We start from the raw sequence: 21,193 nt of genomic DNA on the forward strand, positions 1-21,193 counted from the left end.
TACTGTGTGCCACTTACCTTTCTTAAACGTCCAGGTCCCTTTAAGACATCAGGCCTCCTCCAGCTCCTCCCCCCTTCACGGTCACATGACCGGCTTGACCTCTTCATTTCCTCCTTCCTTCTAAGCCTGAGTAGAAGGCTGGCCAAATGGCCACGGAGGCGTCTGTAGAGCCAGCCGTGGTGAGCGGCACCGCCGCACCAGCACAAGGAGAAGCCTAGCTCACTGCCTGAGAGTGGGGGGGGGACCCGGCCGGAACTCTGCCTGAAAGAAATGCGTCCGTCTCCGTGGAATCGGCCTCGGATCTGGCCACAAGCTTCTCGCAGCTGAGCGTGGGGAGATGTGAACTGGCGGCCTGGCAGGCCCTGGCCCACTGGGCACATGCCCGGTGTGCCCTATGGCCAGTCCGGGCCTGGTGTCTGACTACAATCTGTCTTTTCTATGGAGAACGTTAAGCTGAAACATATACAACGATCAGCCATACCTTTATGACCATTAACATCTAAAGTGAATAACCTTGATTATCTAATTACACTGGCATCTGAAAGCCAGTGGGTAAATTTGTCTGCAAGTAAACTTGTTGCCCCTGAAAGCAAAAAATGGACATCACAGTTTGTTGCGTATGAGGCTGCAGATCGGTCAAGGTGCCCGCCGGCTGACCTGCCTACAGCCAAAAGCACCTACAATGGACACTTGAGCATCAGAAATGGACCACGGAACAATGGAAGACGGTGGCCTGGTCACACTTTATTTTACATTATGTGGATGGCCAGGTATGTGTGTGTCACTGACCTGAAGAAGTATTGGCACCATGATGCACCAATGGAAAATGGCAAGCCAGTGGAGGCAGTATGATGCTTTGGCCAATGTTCTGCTGGGAAACCTTGGGTCCTGCTGTTGATGTGGATGTTAGTTGACACGTACCACCTACCTAAATATTGTTGCCGACTAAGGATGAGCTCCGGCGTGTTCGCACACTCCACGTGCAGAGCTCGCCAGGAAGTCGGCACTGCGCTTATCACAGGCAGTGAGACATTTCCCAATCTCTGCAGCCGGGATAATGTCTCCCTGCCTGTGATTAGCGCAGCGCTGACTTCCTGGCGGGCTCTGCACGTGGAGTGTGCGAACACGCCGCAGCTCATCCCTATTGCTGACCAAGTAAACCCCTTCATGGATATGGTTTTTCCTAATGGCAGTGGCCTTTCAGCAGGATAATGTGCTCTGCCAGACTTCAAAAATGGTTTGAGGCACACAAAAAGTCCAAGGTGTTGGAAAAACAAATCTAAATCCAAGACAACCTGGAGGATTTAAAGGATCTGCTAGTGACTGCTTGGTGCCAGATTCCACAGCGTACCTTCAGAGATCTAGTGGTGTCCATGCCTTGACAAGTCATGGCCATTTTGGCAGAAAAAGGGGGACCTACTCAATATTAGGTGGGTGGTCATAAAGTTATGACTGATTGGTGCAAGTATATCAGGAATGACACATACCCTTGGTGGATCAGCTTGCAGTGCAGTGATGTAATTCTCCAGAGCGATTCTTCGGCGATCATTTAGTATGGCCTCCACACGAACCATGTGTGTCTCAACCAGCTTCTGTCTTTCATTTGCTGCTTCCTGTTCCAGGGATTCCACCTTTTCTTGGAAGCGCTACAATACAGAACAAAAAAAAAAAAAGAAGAAAAAAAAGACATTTAAAAGAGTAATACACCTTGTTAAAAAAAAAAAAAAAAAAAAAAAAAAGTGTAATACACCAAAAGGCTCTTAAAGTATAGCCTACAAATATTTATCAATTGTCAGATCATTATATTACTTTAAGTATATTTACAGCACATGTACATTTATGAAACATATGTACTTACTTTATGTGCTAGCAGCCTATAAACTAACAGCAAAAGTCTTCTGCTAAGTGGATACAATCATGTTAAAAAAAAGGTGCACTATAGGTAAGAGGACGGAAAGAAAAGTCCTCTTTCTCATTGTTATATGAATAAAAAGCACCCTGGCACTCCTTGCATGCGCCCTGCAGGTCAATAGTTATTTGGTCACGTGAGGGAAGAGTTCTATAATACTGTGGCCGGAGTTCTATATCTGCTGAGTGATATCACCAAAATAAAAGAAATGTAATTTGACCAAAACCTTGATGATCCTAGTACAGTTCCCCCCACCCCCGAAAAAAGGGACACAAGGTAAAAGGTTACAAGATTGTTTGATTTGCCTAGAAAGGAAGAAAAAGTAAAGAATAGAGAATATGTGATCTTCTAAAACAACTTTCTTTTGAGCAGAATTACAAAGTCATCTATAGCCAGGGTTGTTTTATCTTTGTAAGGCAAAAAAAAAAGTCTTTCCAGTTGCTTTGAACTGCTCTACTCTTGCTTTAATATTCCTTGCAAATCAGCCCCATAATATTCATTTTCTGATTTTGTTCAGCTCCTTTTCCCATCTCTTTATCTCCATCTTCTTAGCTCCTTCTATTATTTATAATATTAAAAACATTTATTTCTATGCTCAGTTATTCCATTTTGCATGAACTCGCATTGGAGGCAGATAGGCTTATAATACTTGATCTGACCCTACCACGGGGGCTTCAGCCCTGTGCTAGCTGGTACCACTTCTCGGGCGATCCTATCAGGTACTCCCTTCCCCTTTTTCTAGGAATGTAGCTCCAGATATACATATCTCATGCAGCTGATCCAGTGGGTTCTGTCATCGCCAGTTACCATTCGTCTCCCTACGACTGGTAGGGATTGTCATCTACCTTGTGACTCTTTGTCTACATAAAGATTTTGGTAGACCTTATGGTTTATTGCCTTTCTGCATGTATTGTACACTGAAAATGTTTTTGTTCTTGTTCTTTAATAAAATATTTTTTGGAAGAAAAAAAAATAACATTATACCAATTAAAGATGAACACCAGGAGTTAGCCAATATCTACCCTTGCTCTGACCCCCCCCCCCCCTTTCTGCACTGTAAAGGTTAAATATAATTTAGTCTAGGGGTGCAGGGATAAGGTGTAATACCTAGTCCTGGCTCTGGCAGGCTTCCTCCATCCATGTGACTAGTCCCACACAGAATCTTCTCTATGGCAATTTAGCAAGCTTTCCTCTATACAAACAATGCAGGGTTTATAGCCCTGCATTGTATATGATGACCCAGAGGGGGGGAGCCCCAAGTTTTTACCCAATTCCCGGCGTTCAGCTTTAAACAGACACAAAAGCTTCTAGATTTCATTTAACAGTGGATGTTAAAAAATAACAGATGAGTGAGTAACTTATATAGCGCTACAAATGCGAACTAAAATCGCCTCAAGGCGCTTGGCATCCCTTTTCCTTCTGTTTAACCCTCAGAATAGGTGTGTCTTGAGTTTTTATCTGAAGGCCAGGTGATCAATTTCCGTTCGGATATTAGTTGGTAATGCGTTCCACAGTCGAGGTCCTTGTACTGCAAAATGACGCTCTCCTTTGGTCTTATACCGGGCTTTGTAGTAATTTTTGGTTAGTTGATCGAAGAACTCGATTGGGGTTTTGGTGTTTTCTTTTCTCACTTAAATATAGGGCACATTTCCGTGTACACATTTATGCGTCAGGCATAAGGCCTTGAAAGTGACTCTGTCCCTTATGGGAAGCCAATGGAGGGATCTCAGGGACGGGGTGATTGGTTCCCAGGGTTTTTTCCCTGTTACCAGTCGAGCCGCCATGTTTTGGACGACTTGCAGACGGGCAAGCGGGTATTTTGGGAGTCCGAGGTAGAGGGCATTTGCATAATCTAACCTGGAGTTAATTATTGACCCTACCACTACTGCTGTGTCTTCTTTCGGGATGAAGGGAACAACTCTTCGTAGGAGACGTAGAAGATGGTGGGATCCGCTAATTACTGATCCTATTTCTGCATCCATTGTCATGGCCGAAGTCAAAAATGACTCAGAGACTTTTGACTTTGGTGCTTGGGGTGATGGTTTGTCCCAGGATGGGTGGTGGTGTCCAGGTAGTCCTGGCCAGTTTCCTTCGGTTTGCATGGAGTTGAAGGAGTTCTGTTTTTGCTCCATTGAGTTTAAGGTGACTCTCCTTCATCCAATGGTCTATCTGAGTGAGGCATTGTTCTAATACAGGGTATTAGTTCTTTTTGTCACTGATACGAAAATAAAGATGCGCGTAGGAGTGATAGAGAAGGTCTTGATTACTAAGAATTTTTAGGAGTGGGCAGAGGTAAATGTTGAATAGCACGGGCGATGGGGGAGATCCCTGGGGGACTCCGCAAGACACGCTACGTGATTCAGATGTGAAAGGTCCTAGTTTTACTATATGGGATTGACTAAAAACATACCTCTAGAATGCATCACTCCTATCTACTTTTAGGCTACTTTCACACTGAAAGCACCCGGCGTTAGCGGTAAAGCAGCGCTAGTTTTAGTGGTTCTTTACTGTTGTTTTGTTTTAGCTGTGCTTTTCGTCCGCTAATGGTGCACTTTTAACACCGGCTAGCGGCCGAAGAAAGGGTTAAAAGTGCCCAAGTTGTGGCGCTACCGAAGTGCTTTGCAGGTCCTGCAAAGCTCCCAAACAGCCCCAAAGATGCTGCTTGCAGGACTTTTTCCAACATCCTGCAAGCGCACTGGCCCAGTGTGAAAGCACTTGGGCTTTCACACTGGGGAGGCATGGGAGGCGTTTTTCAGGTGCTTTTTATAGTGCTAAAGCACCTGAAAAATACTTGTGTGAAAGTAGCCTTAGGCCTGATTCACACCTATGCAGGTTGCAGTTTGCATATCCCAGGTGCATTTTGCATTTTTCAATACATGTTTTTGATCCATTGAAGTCTATGGAACCAATAGCCAGAAAAAAGTCCCTGGCCCTTTCCATAAAATGCACCGATGTGAACTACAGCCATAGGAAACAATGTAAAATGGACTGTAGTGTGTTTCTGCAAAACTGAAAATGCACTTAAAAATGCATAGGTGTGACCCACTCCGCCTGAGACAGGAGACGGCACTACAGCGGAATCATCAACTTATGCATCTTCTGCTCCCTCCGTGGTCTCCTGCTTCCTTCACTGCCAGCACCAGCTCTGTGCACTCTCATGCTCTGGGATGGTGGGTTGGCAAGCCATGGATCCTGATCTGGGCTTGCCAACCCACTATCCCAGAGTATGAGCATGCACTTCCCTGGTTTGAGTTCATAGGGCACATCAGAGGGTTCCGCGGGCCACAAGACCTGCAGGCCATGGATTAAGCACCCCTGAGTTAGAGTCAACTTGGTTGAACATAGAACAACCCATAAAGACAAGTAAAAGTCTGTGTTCAATAACGTTGAAAGTAACTGGAACGCTGAGTGCAGCATCCATCCTTTGAATTACATTCCTTCCCTGTATTTTATTAGGAACAATACCATAGATTACTGGTCTGGGTATGAAATGCAAAAGCAAAGAACTATAAAAAAGAAATACAAATCTGATCACTTTGTTGGCTTGTCTTGTATATTTATACTGCATTTATGTGCTTCCATAATGTCCCACTAACTTGCTATCTGCAGCCTGTATGTATTATCCCTCTACTGCAGATTTAATCAATGAAGATAAAAAATGTAAGATTTTCTTTAGAACATATTGCGGATATCTTTTTTTCTTTAACTTGACATTTTTTTGAATTTTCGATAGTACAGAGTACAAGGCTATAGACACAGTGGGTTGTTATAAATGCATTCCGTATGCAAAACATCTAAATATAGAATGTACATATTTCATTTCGGTACAATATACCAAGGATATGTTTGAACTGTATGATAAAGATTTCCACAAGTGGTAAAAGCCAACAATAACATGGGAGATGATAGAGGAGATGTTAAATGTAAAAAGGAAGGGAAACGTTACTCATGAGCTGAGATGCTAATCTTTTATCTCATTATAACAAGCTGGCAAGTTTATTTAAAAAGCAAAAAAACACAAACTGCTTAAGTTTTTTAAACTTATCAATTATTAATGAAACCCAAGAGGACCATCACTATTGCACTCTTGGGTTGCGCTAATAATTGGGAAATTAAAATAACGTCAGCAGACATTTGTGTGCCATTTATCATTACTGTCTTCTATAAATGACTGCTGCCCATTAAAACAGATGAAGCTAAGCAGAAGAGTACAACTGCCTATTAACCCTGCGTGGACACCTTGTCAGTAACTATGGAAACAGGGCTACTAGTAACTCATCAGAAGGGTGGCCTGGTTACAGCTTTAATGAAGATGCTTTTTAAGTGATCCAAAAAACTGCAATCAATCAGCCTAATATATATCTGTCCTATTTAGCAGCCGGGGGTGCCGGCTGACACTGTAGAGAGTCTGATTTCTCTGTGCGTCATTAAAGAGGTTGATGGGAGCAGCTTCGCTAAGTGAGACCTTGTCACCATTAAATAAAATCCTGTCTCTGCGCACTCCTGTGTCATATTTAGCTGTTCACCTTATTTTACCCCCCAGGTGTTCCTAATTTGAATTCCTTGTTTATCCACAGTGTTCTCTGTTCCTGGGGTGCTGTGGATGTCCTTTATATTAAAAGAAAAACATTGTTCCCCATCCCTAGAGCTGCACTGTGCATGGCTGACAGGCAGGATCTGGTTAGCGGGTTACCCCAGGAAGCATTTCTGCATTACCAAGGTTCTAGACCTAGAGTGGTTCTAAAGTCAGAAGGTTTTGTAAAATCTAAATGCAGTCTATCCATTAAGATTAAAAACCCTTCTGTGTGCAGCAGCCCCCCTCACCCACCCTTATACTTTCCTGAGCCCCATCTCGATCCAGCGATGTTGCATGAGAATCTCAGCTGCCCAGGTAGCTTCCGCTGCTGTTAATCAAAGTCAGTGAGCCAATGAGTAGAGAGAGGCGGGCCAAAGCAAAGCTCTGTGTCTCAGCGGCTCCGGTCCCCCAATAGCAAACTGCTTATTGTGGGGGTACTCGGCTGGAGGGAGGGGCCAGGAGTGCCGGCGAGGGATGCAAAAAGAGGAGGATCTGGGCTGCTCTATGCAAAACCAACTGCACAAAGGAGGTAAGTATGACATGTTTGTTATTTTTAAATAAAAAATAGAGACTTTAGTATAAAGGAACTAAAGTTCCACTTTTTCGAAAACTGCAAACCGGTAGGCTCTTTATACACAAGAGGCATGCAATGTTTCTTCTGCAATAAAAGAAACCTACCTGACTGCTTACAGTATGCTTTAGAATGTGCACCAACCTGCAGAAGTGCAGCTTAGTTTACATTCCAGAACAGTGCCTTTGTGATGGGTAACTGCACTCCTGCGCATATTCAGGAGTGACATCATCCAGTGCTGACCAATGAAGATGGACGCATCCTATCACCTAGAAAAAGTCAGGTTAGAAGATGCCGGCATTGACATGGGACCATTGAAGGAGAGGTAATTTTAGTTCTGCTTTAGATTGGAACTAAACCCATCAATTTAAAGGTTTCCCAAACCGTTGCATTCAAGGCATGCCATGATTGATAACTGTCACTGCAGTTTTACGCTCTCAGGGGTGCTTTAGGAGCGGTGCGCAAGCTTGACGGTAAAAAAAAGTCCTGCTAGCAGTATCTTTGAAGCGCTGTAGGAGCAGTGAATACACCACTCCTAAAGCACCCCTGCCCATTAAAAATAATGGGCATAGCTGCAGAACCGATCGCTGCAGCGGCACTTTGCGGGTGATTTTAACCCTTTCTCGGCTGCTAGGGGAGGTTAAAAGCACCCCACTAACGGCCGAATAGTGCGGTGAAAACTACGGTAAAGCTCCGCTAAAAAGAGCGGCGCTTTACCGCCGACGCCCCCACCGCCTCAGTGTGAAAGGGGCCAACTCTAACTGGTAGCCTGTAAAAACGCTTAAAGCGTCGCCTATGGAGATTTTTAAGTACCATAGTTTGCTGCACTTAAGGTTCCTAAGAGCACAGTGGCCTCCATTATCCTTAAATGGAAGACATTTGGGACAACCAGAACCCTTCCAAGAGCTGGCCGTCTGGCCAAACTGAGCTATTGGGGAGAAGAGCCTTGGTGAGAGAGGTAAAGAAGAACCCAAAAATCACTGTGGCTGAGCTCCAGAGATGCAGTCGGGAGATGGGAGAAAGTTGTAGAAAGTCAACCATCACTGCAGCCCTCCACCAGTCGTGGCATTATGGCAGAGTGGCCCGACAGAAGCCTCTCCTTAGTGCAAGACACATGAAAGCCTGCATGGAGTTTGCTAAAAAAAACAAACACCTGAAGGACTCCAAGATGGTGAGAAATAAGAATTCTCTGGTCTGATGAGACCAAGATAGAACTTTTTGGCCTTAATTCTAAGCGGTATGTGTGGAGAAAACCAGGCACTGCTCCTCACCTGTCCAATACAGTCCCAACAGTGAAGCATGGTGGTGGCAGCACCATGCTGTGGGGGTGTTTTTCAGCTGCAGGGATAGGACGACTGGTTGCAATCGAGGGAAAGATGAATGCGGCCAAGTACAGGAATATCCTGGACGAAAACTTTCTCCAGAGTGCTCAGGCTCTTAGACTGGGCCGAAGGTTTACCTTCCAACAAGACAATGACCCTAAGCACACAGCTTAAATATCGAAGGAGTGGCTTCACAACAACTCCGTCACTGTTCTTGAATGGCCGAGCCAGAGCCTTGACTTAAACCCAATTGAGCATCTCTGGAGAGACCTAAAAATGTCTGGTTTACCATCCAAGGTTTACCATCCAACGTGACACGAACTGGAAAGGATCTGCAAGGAGGAATGGCAGAGGATCCCCAAATCCAGGTGTGAAAAACTTGTTGCATCTTTCCCAAAAAGACTCATGGCTGTATTAGATCAAAAGGGGCTTCTACTAAATACTGAGCAAAGGATCTGAATACCATGTGAGATTTCAGTTTTTCTTTTTTAACAAATCTGCAAAAGTTTCAACAATTCTGTGTTTTTCTGTCAATATGGGGTGCTGTGTGTACATTAATGAGGAAAAAATTAACTTAAAGGGACACTAAAGGCAAGATTTTTTTTGTTTAAAAATAACAAAAATGTTATACTTACCTTCGCTGTGCAGTTCGTTTTGCACAGAGTGGCCCCGATCCGTGTCTTCTGGGGTCCCTCGGCGGCTGTGTCTGCTCCTCCTCGCAAAAGCTTTTCACGTTCATGCGAGCTCCCTCGCACGGTGGAAAGCTTTTGAGAGCGCGCTCCCGTGATACAGCGGCGGCCATAGCCGCCGACTGTATCACTCGGCCCCGCCCCCCGGTGCGCCGCATCATCCGCTGTGATTGACAGCAGCGCCAGCCAATGGCTGCGCTGCTATCAATCCGCCCAGCCTAGCCAATCTTTTACCTTTACAACCCCTTTAAATGATTTTAGCAACTGGCTGCAATATAACCAAGAATGAAAAATTTAAGGGGGTCTGAATACTTTCCGTACCCACTATATACAAAATGTTTGGGGGTTTGCAGTAATTTTGTAGCAAAAAAATTGATTTTTAAATATATGAGAGAAATGTCAGAATTGGCCTGGTAGGCAAGTGGTTATACCTGAAAGTAGAAAATGTATTATTTTTTTGATTCAAAACATTGTTTTTTATTAAATAAAATAAAAAACAAACAGTGGTGTTGAAATACCACCAAAAGAAAGCTCTATTTGTGTGAAAAAAATTATATAAATGTAATTTGTGTACAGTTTTGCATGACCACACAATTGCCAGTTAAAGCAGCACACTGCTGAATTGCAAAAAAATGCCCTGGCCATGAAGGGGGTAAAACCTTCCAGAAGTCAAGTGGTTAAAAAAATCAATAACTAAGATGATAATCAGCAGGATGTCTCTGGAAACTCTCTCCTTAGGGCCAAGCGCACATAGAAAGGTGGTTGGGTTGTGACTGAATGCCCCAACCACCTTATTTAGTATCTATGGCCAGCTTAACCCAGCACAGTGTTGAGGCATCTGGTAGTTTAAAAGAGAAGTAAAAATGAACACATAAAAGCAGCAATGACACCGAATGAATTCACTGTGAGATTCCTATTCATTTTTCTTTTCTACATTGCCGAGTCTTTTCACAGAACCATTGTAACTCCATATACGACCTATGAGTGATTATAGTTAAAATATTCTGCTAGGCAGAAACTAGCCTTTAATCTCTGTCCTTTCATGTTTCGTCAGTCTAGTCATTTCATGTAAACCACTTCATTACCTCGATCACGGCCTTCTTGTCAGCCTTTGGAAGGTTCTTTGCTTGACGTTCAGCCTCCTCCCATTCCTTCATCACCTGCAGAAACAAAATGATCTTCAGAAGAAGATATATCACAAAGCCATGATAAAAATAAAGGCTGATTGGCTGTTAAGGGTCTCGCATAGGATTCTACCTTCTGAATGGAAGCCACCGATCAAAGTCTCTGAAACAAGATCAGTCCATGCATTGCCCTAGCAATCAACGAGCTTTAAAACTGCGCAGAAAAATCACAGATACGCAATAAAGGGACATTATCATTGGCTGCTGTGAGGCAAAACAGAATTATTTTTTTCTAAATGGATATTTTTTTTCCCATCAATGCATTTTAGATGGATGTATAAATTATGTTTTCATTGTACACTTTTCATTTTAAATCTTTATATTACAAATAAAAATGCCATGCAGGGTGTACCCACGACACTTGTGTAACATAGGAATAAAATGTTTGCAAAACGCTAAAAAGAAAAAAAGAAAACAAAAAGGCACCAGGAGATTTTACCGTAATGTGCAAATATGCACAACATATTTACACAATATGGCACACTTGCCTGGCACAGTGGAACCCTTCTTTACCGAGATGCCCACACTGCCCTCCATTGCAAGTGCGTCCTTCATTGGGTTCAGAATCCTCAGCCATCTTGATCTTGGCTGGGCGAGGATGTTGCAACTCCTGAGAATGTACACCGAACTGCACACGCACGCCAAAATAAAAACTGCTCACAGGCGGAGAGAAGCATTTCTGACAGAAGAAACTGACGCTTTTGGACAGTACATCCTCTGTATGTGTTTTTTCAAAAAAGGCTTAAAGGGGTTGTAAAGGAATTTTTTTTTTTTTTCATAATAAGCATCCTTTACCTGCAGACATTCCTCTTTTCACTTCCTCATTGTTGGTTTTTGCTCAGAAGTTGCTCTATTTCTTCTCTGTTCACTTCCGGCTTGTCTGATTTTACTCACCACCGTGATGGGAGGCTTTACTGCGGTGGTCAGTGACGTGCTCGCCCCCTCCTGGGAACTACACATCTGTGCGGCAGGACGCTCTCTACGTGTTAGAGGCGTCAAGGAGGTGTGAATTACTGGGCGTACCGCAATTCATACTGGGAAATGTAGTTCTTACATGAACGAGCGATGCAAACCAGGAAGTGAATGAGAGAACAGAAACTAGAACGCCGGAGGTGATATAGATGAAGGAATTTAATAGGTATTTACTCGTTTTTTAACAGAATCATTACACGATTCTGTCTGTCTACCTTGCAGACATTAATTTTAGGCAAAAAATTTTTTTCCTTTAACCTCCACTTTAAAGGTTTTCTAAAGAAAGAGCATAGCAAAAACGGTTTTCCTTCAGACTACCGTATTTTCCGGCGTATAAGACGACTTTCTGGATGCAAAAAAATGCATCCAAAGTCGGGGGTCGTCTTATACGCCGGGTATACGCTAAGTACTCACTTTTTTACCCAGCGCTGACAGACCCCCATGCTGCGATCGCGAGCGTGTATTGATTTCAAAGCCGCGCCTTCACTGCAGAGTGTTCTGTGATAGGAGGAACAAAAATCTTCCCAGCAGCGCCTCTGTTCTTTGTTCCTCCTATCACAGATGCCTTCTCATCCTCGGACGAGATGAGAAGACGTCCGTGATAGGCGGAAAACATAACAGAGGCGCTGCTGGGAAGATTTTTGTTCCTCCTATCACAGAACACTCTGCAGTGAAGGCGCGGCTTTGAAATCAATACACGCTCGCGATCGCAGCATGGGGGACTGTCACCACTGGGGAAAAAAGTGAGTGTTATTGCACTGGGGGCAACAAGTACAGGCACAGTGGGGGCAAGTGATGGCAATGTGGGGGGCATGTAATGGCACAGTGGCAATGTGGGGGCATGTAATGGCACAGTGGCAATGTGGGGGCATGTAATGTAATGTAATGGCACAGTGAGGAATGTAATGGCACAGTGAGATTTGAAAAAGACTGTTTCTGTCAGCGGTTCTGGCTACCCCTCAGCTTCCAGAAAGACAGTAAGAAGGGGGTAGTCTTATACAGTGAGTATATCCCAAAACCAAAAATTTTCCTGGAAAATTAGGGGGTCGTCTTATACGCCGGGTCGTCTTATACGCCGGAAAATACGGTATCTCCCATTGATTAAAACTTCACACTGTATGAATAGAGCAGCAGGGAAGAGAGGGCGAGTTCACTCCTCTTCTAGATCAATCAGTTGTATGTGTAAAATTTAGCTTGAGCTCTTGAGCTTTGTAAACAGGACGGTTTTGTTATGGTTGTATTTATTATAGGTACCTATATAGAAATATACACAGTGCTTTAAACATTATGGGCCAGATTCACGTATCTGGCCGTATCTTTGTGCGGGTGTAGCGTATCCTATTTACACGAAGCCTCCGCAACTTGAACAGGCAAGTGCAGTAATCACAAAGCACTTGATCCGTAAGTTGCGGCGGCGTAGCGTAAATTGGCCGGCGTAACCCCGCCTAATTCAAAATAGGCTGGTAGGGGGCGTGTTGTATGTAAATGAATCGTGACCCCACGTAAATGACGCGCCTAACGAACGGCGCATGCGCGCGCATGCTCAGTATCACGTCAAATTTACTCCATAAGATACGCCAGGCCCAATGCCTGTGACGTGAACGTAACCTACGCAGAGCCCCATTCACTTACGACTTACGTAAACAACGTAAAAAGATACGCTTGCCGACGTCCATACTTTGCATTGGCTGCCCCCCTCATATAGCAGGGGTAACTTTACGCCAAACGTAAGCCTAACGTAAATGGCGTATCGGGCGCAAGTACGTTCGTGAATCGGCGTATCTACTTAATTTACATATTCAACGCGTAAATCTACGGAAGCGCCCCTTGCGGCCAGCGTAAATATACACCCAAGATACAACGGCGTAGGAGACTTACGCCGCTCGTATCTTGGCCAAATCTATGCGTAACTGATTCTAAGAATCAGGCGCATAGGTACGACGGCTCACATTCGGACTTACGACGGCGTACGTGGAGATACGCTGTCGTAAGTCCACTGTGAATCTGGCCATATATATATATATATATATATATATATATATATATATATATATACATATATATATATACATACATATATACATATATAGATATATACATATATATATATATATATATAGATATATACATATCTATATATATGTATATTACATACACATCAGTCCCTGCCCTCAATGAGCTTACAATCTAAGGTCCCAAACTCACATTCATACACATACTAGGGCCTCTTTAGACCGGAGTCAATGCATTATGCTCCTTTCTGGACTTATGAATACTGTGCAAAAAAAGTTAAAGTGATAGTGTCTTGATTTTTTTTGTTTAAAAATAACAAACATGTTATACTTACCTGCTCTGTGTAATGGTTTTGCACAGAGCAGCTCCAATCCTCCTCTTCTCGGGTCCCTTGCTGGCCCTCCTGCTGAGTGCCCCCACAGCAAGCAGCTTAGATGGGGGCACCAAAGCCTAGTCTCTGCTGCGTGTGTCTATTCAGACACTGAGCCATGGCTCGGCCATGTCCCCCCTCTCTCTCCTCATTGGCTCACTGACTTCTATTGACAGCAGCGGGAGCCAATGGTGCCCACTGCTATGCTTCAGCCATACTGGAGGGAGAGCCCTGGACAGCCGAGTTTCTCGTGCAACATTGCTGGATCGAGATGAGGCTCAGGTAAGTATTGGGGGGCAACTGCAGACAGACGTTTAAAAAAACAAAAACCTTCTGCCTTTAGAACCACTTTAAGTGATGATTGCTAAAGCAGCCAATCAGCTTCCAGCTTTAACTTCCTAGGGCAGATTTGAGAATAAAACATCCAAATGGCTGCTCAATTTATGTCTATTTTATTTATTTTAGTTTTTGTTTATAAGGTTCATGGTCATGGAGTAGTCAATGTTTTTTCTATTGCTTTTGTATTATTACCTGGAAACAATAACCTGCAGCGTTCCAGCTTAGTCATTCATCTTTTACTACATTCCCAGATACGAAAGTCTCATTTTCCATTACACAGCATGAGCAGGTTTTGTAGCAATAAGCCAAAAGCGAAAAAAATCCTCCCCCTCTACTGATCATGGGCAAGGAAGATTGCTGTGACAGCCCTTTTCTGAGTCTATTTGTCCTCGTACAGTAATCAGAATTCATCAGAGGTCACAACAAACAAGCATAATAAAAGGGCTGGGGAAGACTTTAAATCATAAGACAGTATAAGGTCTGCGGTCCCAGCTCTCCAGAGGACGCACTGCAGATAAAGAAAGCGGTGATAAATTCCTGTACATTCTACAGCTTCCTTTTCACTGCAACACTTTTATTAATGTAGAAGGTTGCTGCTGCCTTCTTGTCACACCGTTATTTCCCCCGAAGCAGAGACGGACTAAGAAAAAGAAACAGAAGTGTCTTCCTGCTCCAAGAGTGTTACAAAGATGGGTGGACCAGCTGGGACTACTGGCCCATGCCTAGCCTTAAAGTAGCGTATTTAATTTAATACCAAACTGTATGACTAGTTAATGTTGTTTTTCTATATGTTCTTTTTTTTACTTAAACTAACCTTGCTTTCCCCTTCCTTGGGTGCTTCCATCTTTAGTGTGGGCATGTGAAGCTCACTGGCATCTTTTTCCGGGACACAGCGTTGCTGGCATGCACCTCCCAATCTCGTGCTTGCGCAGCTACAAAGCACGGCGCACTCATTACTGCCTTGCATCGTGTCATTTCATGTTTGGAAATAATGCAATGCCACCAGCAGAAGATGCCCATTGACTCCTGGGAAACTCATATCCCAAGGAGCCAATGTGGCAGTCAGAAATGACGTACCCCACCACGGCAAGGGGCACCACAAGAGGAGCAATTACCCTTTACAAACAAGGTAATTAAACTCCAAAAAAAATCCAATGCGGCATTACAAATCAATAACGAACAGGCAGGTGTAAATTTCATAATGGGGTGGAACTCCGTTTTAAAGAACACACTTCAACTTTTTTTTTATCAAGTTATGTCCCCCATGGGACAAAGTACATGTTTTATCTTGTCCCATGGGGCTATATGCTTTGTAAGCCTACCTCGAGGGCTGGACAGGGAATCCCCTGTGGTGGTCCTACAATGCGGCCAGCAAGGAGATGGAGGCCTGATAACTAGCGCCTGTCTTGGCTTCAAGCACTGAGTCGAGTGACATCAAGAGGAATGCAGAGGAGCAGGAGGCTGCCAAGACCCACTCACTAGGAATTCCGCTTTCTGCCGCTGGTCTTGGGCAAATGCTGGGAGCAGAGACAAGAGCTGGTTATTAAGCAGCCATCTCCTAGCTAGTTTATTGTCTGACATCTACGGAGGGACAATGTCTGTCCAACCTGTAGCTTTGCCTATAAAACACAGAGGAGTAAGGTAATGCACCTTGGCATCATTTCAAGAGTGGGAAGCTCACTCTAGTAAAACAAAGCAGAAGAGAAGGCACAAGTGCAGTATAAAAAACGTTCAATGACAAGGGGTGATTAAAAATACTTACAAGATATATGTGGTATGAAAGTACTTTGTTAGTCTGTGGCATCCAATGGGATGCCTCCAGGGGATAGTGACAGCTGCAGATGGAGGGCCAGCCAACCAGCGATGCAAAGCAGTGTAACCCTAATTTAGGAAGTAGAGCCGCACTGCTATTGAGTCTTCTATGGTCATGAAGAAGGAGCAACTGCACATGCTCCGAAACGCATCACCGCCCTCTCTGATGTTACTTCTGGGTACCTGCATTCCATGCTGGCCCCGACAACGCAGCTCTTCTTCCCGGGATTAGAATACACTGTTCTCCACCGCTGGTCAGGTGGCTCTCTATCTGCAGCTGTCACTATCCCCAGGAGGCATCCCGCTGGACGCTACAGACTAATGATGAGCTTTCATACCACATATATTGTGTAAGTATTTTTACGGTCTATACATTTTTTTTGTTTTTAAAGATTGTGGAGACAGTGACGCTATCATGTAATTTGCAAAAAAAACAAACAAACAAAGAAAGCAAAGTACCAAGAAAGAGAGACAAAAGTTCCAACGATACTCTAAAGAATCTGGCATATTCAGAGGATACTTTACAAAAAAAAAAAAAGAATGTGGTGCATACTAGCACATTATAGATCTAGCTTACAGGGTACTCGATTCAACCTTTTTTTGTTAGACTTCTGGTTTATGCATTATCAAATCTGCCCTGGTAAGAGCCGGTTCACACTGGGGCAGCACGACTTGCCGAGCGACTCAGCAAGGCGATCTGCAAAATGACTTCTGTACTGAAGTCGCCCTGAAGTCGTCCCAAAGTAGTACGGGAACCTTTTTCTAAGTCGGAGCGACTATTAGAACGGTTCCATTGTACAGAACGGAGCACGATTTGTCAGGTGGCTTAATCGCCTGACGAGTCGCGCCTGTGTGAACCGGCTCTCAGGCTTTTAACCTTTGCATTAATGTATTAAAAAATCAAACTTTAATACAAAAACATGAATACAACTAAGAATTGAAATACTTAGTCACAAAAAGAACTATGCAAGATTTGAGAAAATTCAGATTTTTTCTGAATATTTGTTGTTCTCCCATATAAACACTCCAGGGCTTGGACTGTTCCCACACTCATCATTAAATATCTAAATTCAGTGCTATTCCCCTGTGACTGTATGAGGAAATGACTGTGGTCCTGATACATTGGTCTGTGAGACCGGAGCGGACTGGAAACCATTGAGCCCACTGTCCAGCTAAGCAGCAGCTTTGATGTGGCGGGTTTCTTATTTTTAGTTGTGCAGCAAATTACCTCAGACATCCTCTCTCTGTGTTTGCCTTCAAGCCTCTCCTTGGCCTTTTGGAATCGGTCATGTTCATTTTCATCATTGGGAATTTCTAGGTACTTGTCTACAGCGTCTGGGGTGCTTGCAGCAGTGGTAGGAACTAGAGGAAAGAAACATGGCAAAAATTACATACGAAAATACTCAATTGTTATATCTTCTCGAATTGAACATTTATTGGTTGTTAGAACATGCAGCCATGGTGTTAGATGAAAATGAAGATGAAAGAATAGAAAGAAGGCAACTCCGATTTGGTGCAGCCATTAGCCATCAGCCCAGAAATAGTATTAGCTTTTGTGCCGGATGCACCTGGCCAGCTTAACACACACAAGGCGTGTTCTTTAGAATCCCCAATCCCTGAAGATGAACAATGGCTCCTCACATGAGCTTCTGCTGACAGAATTTAGAGTCAATCACCACACTGGGCCTCAATTAACAGATACTTTTTAATATACATGACTGTATTCCGACACCTGCCAATATTCAGTATAAAACTTTATTTTTTTCCATTTCTCATTACTTGTATTGTTCTCCAGTTATATGCAGACCAAGCTGAGGAGCAATGACAGGGGTTGGGGCAAAACATAATAGTGGTGACAGAGGTTTCTGAAACAGGAAGTGAGGGGAGTCCCCCCTAGCATCAACACTGCACCACCACTAGGACAGAAAGCATGGAAAGTCCTTCTCCCCCTTGGAGACACAAAGCAAACAAACCTGAAAGAGGCTCTAACCCTTCTCTACTATATCCTCAAAGACAAATTATTTTTATTTTGGCCGATTCCAGTGAAAAGCAAAGCGAAAGACGCAAGTATATTTAAACCTTTTCCCTTCCCAAGAACAGACACAACAAGGTGCCAGCTAGTATTTTTTCATAGTCAGAAATGTACCACTCAGGCCTTTCATAGCTCGCAAATATTCTGCAACAGAAGGAAATGTTACTCATTTTGCTCTGGTGTAGAGAACTGTATAAATAAATGTTATTTACCCAATTTTTCTATATTCTCCTCCTCACCTTCTTTATGTTCCTTACTGGACATCCTTGGTGACCTTACTTTCAGTACAATCTTTTTTTATTGAAATATTTGAAAGGTAAGAACAACAGTAATGATCAAACGCAGGGGAAATAAAAGTATATCATGGCACAGCTTAGTAATACACAATAAAAACATGTGTGATTGTAGAAATTGGCAAACATCAACAGCCCTTCAGCCAAGGCTGGGGGGTGGTCAACATAGGGTAGAAGAGCTTAATTGCTCGGGGATAAGGCATGGGGTAGTCCATAAAAAGTTTGGAAACAAAACCAGAGTTGGGATCTTACGGACAAAAAAAAAGGAAGAAAAGAGAGCGAGTGAGAGAGAGAGAAAAAAAGTTGGTAGGAAAAGGGTTCAAGGTTCCCCCAGGTTGGAAGGGTAGAAGAGGTCAATTAGCAAGGCCTAGGCTGGTCGGGTGCAGAGTGGGAAGAGCATAGGACCACCATGGGCACCACACCTTAAGAAACTTGGCATGGGAATCATGGAGAATACTAGACATCTTCTCATTAATCATGAGAGTCGTGAGGGTGCTCCTCACATCCGCAAACGAGACAGTCGGTTTCTTCCAGGCCATAGCTATTGTACGCTTTGCAGCGATAAGTAGGTGGCCATCCTTTGCCGATAAGAAAAGAGGCCTGGGATCGGGCAGTGGAGAAAGGCCAATTTGTCATCCTTCCAAGGGGGATGTATGGAAGAGAGTGGACAGAAGGCTGAATACCCTCGACCAGAATCCCACTAGGCGGGGCACCGGTGACCTTACTTTCAAGGAAACCATTTAATTTGATACTTATCAAATCCACAATCAACTTTTACCATGGCTTGGAATACTTTTCATCCTTCTCTGGACATTTTGTTCTTCAAATTATCCATATACTTGATTTAAACCCTCATCATTTTGAAATATTTCCTTCCATTCATATTTCTCTTTCTATACCTAAAGACTCCATTCTCAACAATCTCTTCCCAGCCCCCTCCCTTCAAATTACAACTCCATACATGTATAACCATTTATCTGACTTCTGTACCTCACATACACTGTCACAATATACCAAACTGTAATCTCTTTCTCCTAATTTCCATGTTTAAGGATGTTGAGGATGTTCTAGACCCCCATGTGCTACTCCTTATGCCTCTGCAATTATATTGAGCATGCAGTTCTGGAAATCTCCCTGTAATTTTGTTCTACCTTTTTTTTTTTTATAAACTTGTTTTATTGTATATGCACAAAAGAAATACATGTACATTCACAATGTAATGTCGTGGTACATCAAGTAGTTGACAGTATTATCAAATTAAAGTGGTATCGAGTCAAACTTCACGAGAAAAGTACAACATATATGGGAAATGATAAACCAGCTGTGCAGAGAATACTGTAGGTGACATATACAATTAAGTGATATATGTAAAAGAGCAATCCTACTCCAAAACTATGGAGGGAAAGAAAACCAAGGTAGCATTGTATAAATGTACAAAAGGACTTGCCAGATCATTACGGTTTCCACCTGCTATCTAAACCAAATAAAACAAAAAAACTATACCCATGTCTTGTGATTTTTTCCTGTAATACATTGAAACGACATCAAGGGCAGGGTTTTCCAAAGTGTTGGGTCAGTAATCAAGGGCAAAAGGGAGTCACTTGTATCTTTATCATTTATCAGGCACCTCAAATTTTATAAACATGTTTTGGACACCCCTTTAGCCTCACAGGCTAGTTCATATAAAGGGAACATTTGATTAATTAGCCTCTTCCACATAGTAATATGAATGGATTTTGTGTTTATCCATTGGAGTGCCACTATTTTCCTGGCGTAATATAGAACAATTGGTAGAAAGTGTTTGGCATGGCACCATGATATAAATCTTCAAAGATGCCCAATAAGCACCATTTGGGATTGCAAATATCGGGGAGATCAAATGTGGAGCAAATAAAGGCAGTACTCTGGGACCAAAAAGGCTCATCTCTATCACAATCACAGACTATATGCAGAAAATCCACAGGATGTGTAGAACATTTGTGGTAAATAGTGTGTCTCTTTTATGCATGCAGAACAAATGTTGTGGGGTGTAGTAAGTATATTAAACGACTCATCTTATCTCTGGCCAAAACAATTGTATGCAAATAGGAGTTAAAGACTTCCTGCTAATTTTTCATAGTAATATCTGGAAGAAGTTGCGGACATTGGCCATACAGCAGCTAGGGGTAGAAGGAAGAAGGGAGTAGTGTGTGTGTAGGGTTGAGAAGGGCTCTTTGCAGTTCAGAGTAAAGCCTAGTACACACGGGTGATATTGGCCAGTTCAATAAAAAACAGCTGACATTTTGCCCATGTGTATGGGAGCTGGTCCTAAAGAAGCTGTCCGTTTTGGCTTGTGTCTGTCGGACATGCATGCTGGAAAAGCAGTGTTCTGGCAGGGGGGCCGCCTGACGGCACGTACAGCACGTACGACGGGACTATAAAGGGGAAGTTCCATTTAAACGGCACCACCCTTGGGCAGGGTTGGACTGGGACAGAAATTTGGCCCTGGACTTCATCCAGACTGGCCCACTTAGACAGGTCTCTCCCATGGCGGCGGGACAACTCCCGCACCCCCCGGCCACCCAAGCCCCCTCTCCCCCTTCACTAGCCACTAGCCGTTCTACTTTATTAGAGTAGAACGCCTGGTACTGGTGAGGAAGCTAGACATTATTTCACCCAGGGTAAAGAATCAGTTCGGTGCCCCCCTTATGGGACAACTCCCAGGCCATAGCTGTTGAGTCAGCTGTCTGTCCCCTCCCCCCATTCTCCTCTGTCGTCCCCCCTGCTCCTCTGGTCCTCCCCCTGCTTCTTTGTTCCCCCCCAGGTGAGCGTTGCGGGGAGGGAGAGACAGAGGAGCGGAGGGGGGCGGCAGTCCGCTGTCACTGAAGCCGGCCCACTGAGCCATCGGCCCACCGGGAAACTCCCTGTAGTCCCAATGGCCAGTCCATCCCTGCCCTTGGGGCTGCTTTTGTTGATCCTCGTGTTAGTAAAAGTTTGATGAGAGACGATTCGCCCTTTTCAGTCTTCGTGCTTTTTAGTCCGTTACAGCGTGACGAATGTGCTATCTCCATTCCGAACACTAGTTTTACCATAATTAGCGCTCCCATCTCATACTTGATTCTGAGCATGTAC

At 43.7% G+C, this 21,193-nt stretch overlaps 1 protein-coding gene across 4 annotated transcripts in view; it reads right to left on the bottom strand.

Moving 5' to 3' along the window:
- The window catches only part of LOC120927870 (amyloid beta precursor protein), a 344,594-nt gene that overhangs the window by 39,059 nt on the left and 284,342 nt on the right, over nucleotides 1-21,193 (bottom strand). For all 4 annotated transcript variants that reach the window (XM_040338835.1, XM_040338837.1, XM_040338833.1 and 1 more), the window contains 3 exons: nucleotides 16,986-17,119; nucleotides 10,153-10,227; nucleotides 1,488-1,646 (listed from right to left, as the gene is read on the bottom strand). In XM_040338835.1, coding sequence (XP_040194769.1) covers nucleotides 1,488-1,646; nucleotides 10,153-10,227; nucleotides 16,986-17,119 — 368 coding nt within the window. The remainder of the gene's footprint in view (nucleotides 1-1,487; nucleotides 1,647-10,152; nucleotides 10,228-16,985; nucleotides 17,120-21,193) is intronic.

The sequence above is a fragment of the Rana temporaria genome, chromosome 2 (genome assembly GCF_905171775.1).
Source record: "Rana temporaria chromosome 2, aRanTem1.1, whole genome shotgun sequence".
NCBI lineage: Eukaryota > Metazoa > Chordata > Amphibia > Anura > Ranidae > Rana > Rana temporaria.